A 1,106-nucleotide genomic window follows, 5' to 3' on the forward strand; every position below is an offset into this window, starting at 1 on the left:
CAGCAGTCAATGTGAGGACCTGAGTGAGGGCTGAGGGGTGCTACACCTAAAAAGAGACAAGACTCACCACCCTGAGTATTCCTTCCTTCCCCCATCTCTCATAACACAACTTACCCAAAGCAGCCGAATCTGAGGTGACACCGGCAGTAGTGATCAAATGAAGTGCATGTATATTTCACGTCAAGAGTTTTATTTGTTTGTTTTTGCAGTTTTTGGCTGGGGCTGGGTTTGAATCAGCTACCTCCGGTATATGGGACCGGAGCCCTACTGCAATGGCACCATCCACTCCAGAAGAAGGGGACCACAGAGCTGCCAGGTCCGGAGCATGTCCACTGCGTTCGGGCTCCGCTTTATCTCCTACTGTATTCGTTCAGATAAACAAGTTCCTTGGGTTGAGGCCTGAGGACTCAGCTCAGCAGAGTGAGAATTCCCAGAGCCAACATAGAGACAAAGGAAGCACATTATGAGTTCTCTGGGAACTGCTCCTCCCCCAGAACACAGGAGCACTGAGACAGCCCCGCCCCTGCTGCTAAAAGGGAGGGGGGAGTGGGTGGAGCGGGAAGCGGTCAGTCGTCACTTCCTCCTCCGGGCTACCGGCCGTTAAGCCTTCGTCTGAGGCGCAGTCGGAGGTGCTCTCGGAGGTGCCGCCTGAGGCCAACCAAGGGCCGTCTCGTTGATTTTCTCCGTCTCCTGGTGGATTTCTTGAGGTAGAACAATTCTCCAAAAACCGTAAGCCCCCTGCCCCTGAAAAGAGGAGGCCACTTACAGTGGCGGCTTCTCTCAGCGTGTGCTTGGGCCACTACGCTGATTCAACCCTGCTTTTGGGCCTAGACTCCCCGGGAGTGCTTAGGCCCAGCGCCATTTTCTTTTCCCAAAGCGTCTCGGTAAACCGAAAGTCGCGGTCTGAAGCTGGTGGTCTCGGGCCAGCAGAGGGAGATTTCCCAGGCCCTAGGGAGTTAAGGGGAGGACCCTCGTGAAGGATGAGGGGACTCGGTGCCCCAGAAACAGGCGGCACAAAACTGCGCCTTGTAGAAGCCCGAAGGCCACGCGGGCCTAAAGATGGCGGCTTCTCTCGGCGTGTGCTTGGGAGGGTGGGGGCGGGGCAC

General features: G+C 56.3%; 1 protein-coding gene across 1 annotated transcript in view; it reads left to right on the forward strand.

Annotated features, from left to right (window-relative positions):
* Nucleotides 1-272: 272 nt before the first annotated feature.
* LOC111725992 (melanoma-associated antigen B2-like) overlaps nucleotides 273-1,106 on the forward strand; it is a 3,656-nt gene continuing 2,822 nt past the window's right edge. The window contains exon 1 of the mRNA XM_023514354.1: nucleotides 273-420. Within this exon, the coding sequence (XP_023370122.1) occupies nucleotides 273-420 (148 nt within the window). The remainder of the gene's footprint in view (nucleotides 421-1,106) is intronic.

The sequence above is a fragment of the Otolemur garnettii genome, unplaced genomic scaffold (genome assembly GCF_000181295.1).
Source record: "Otolemur garnettii isolate 467f Iridium unplaced genomic scaffold, OtoGar3 scaffold00051, whole genome shotgun sequence".
Taxonomy (NCBI): Eukaryota; Metazoa; Chordata; class Mammalia; order Primates; family Galagidae; genus Otolemur; species Otolemur garnettii.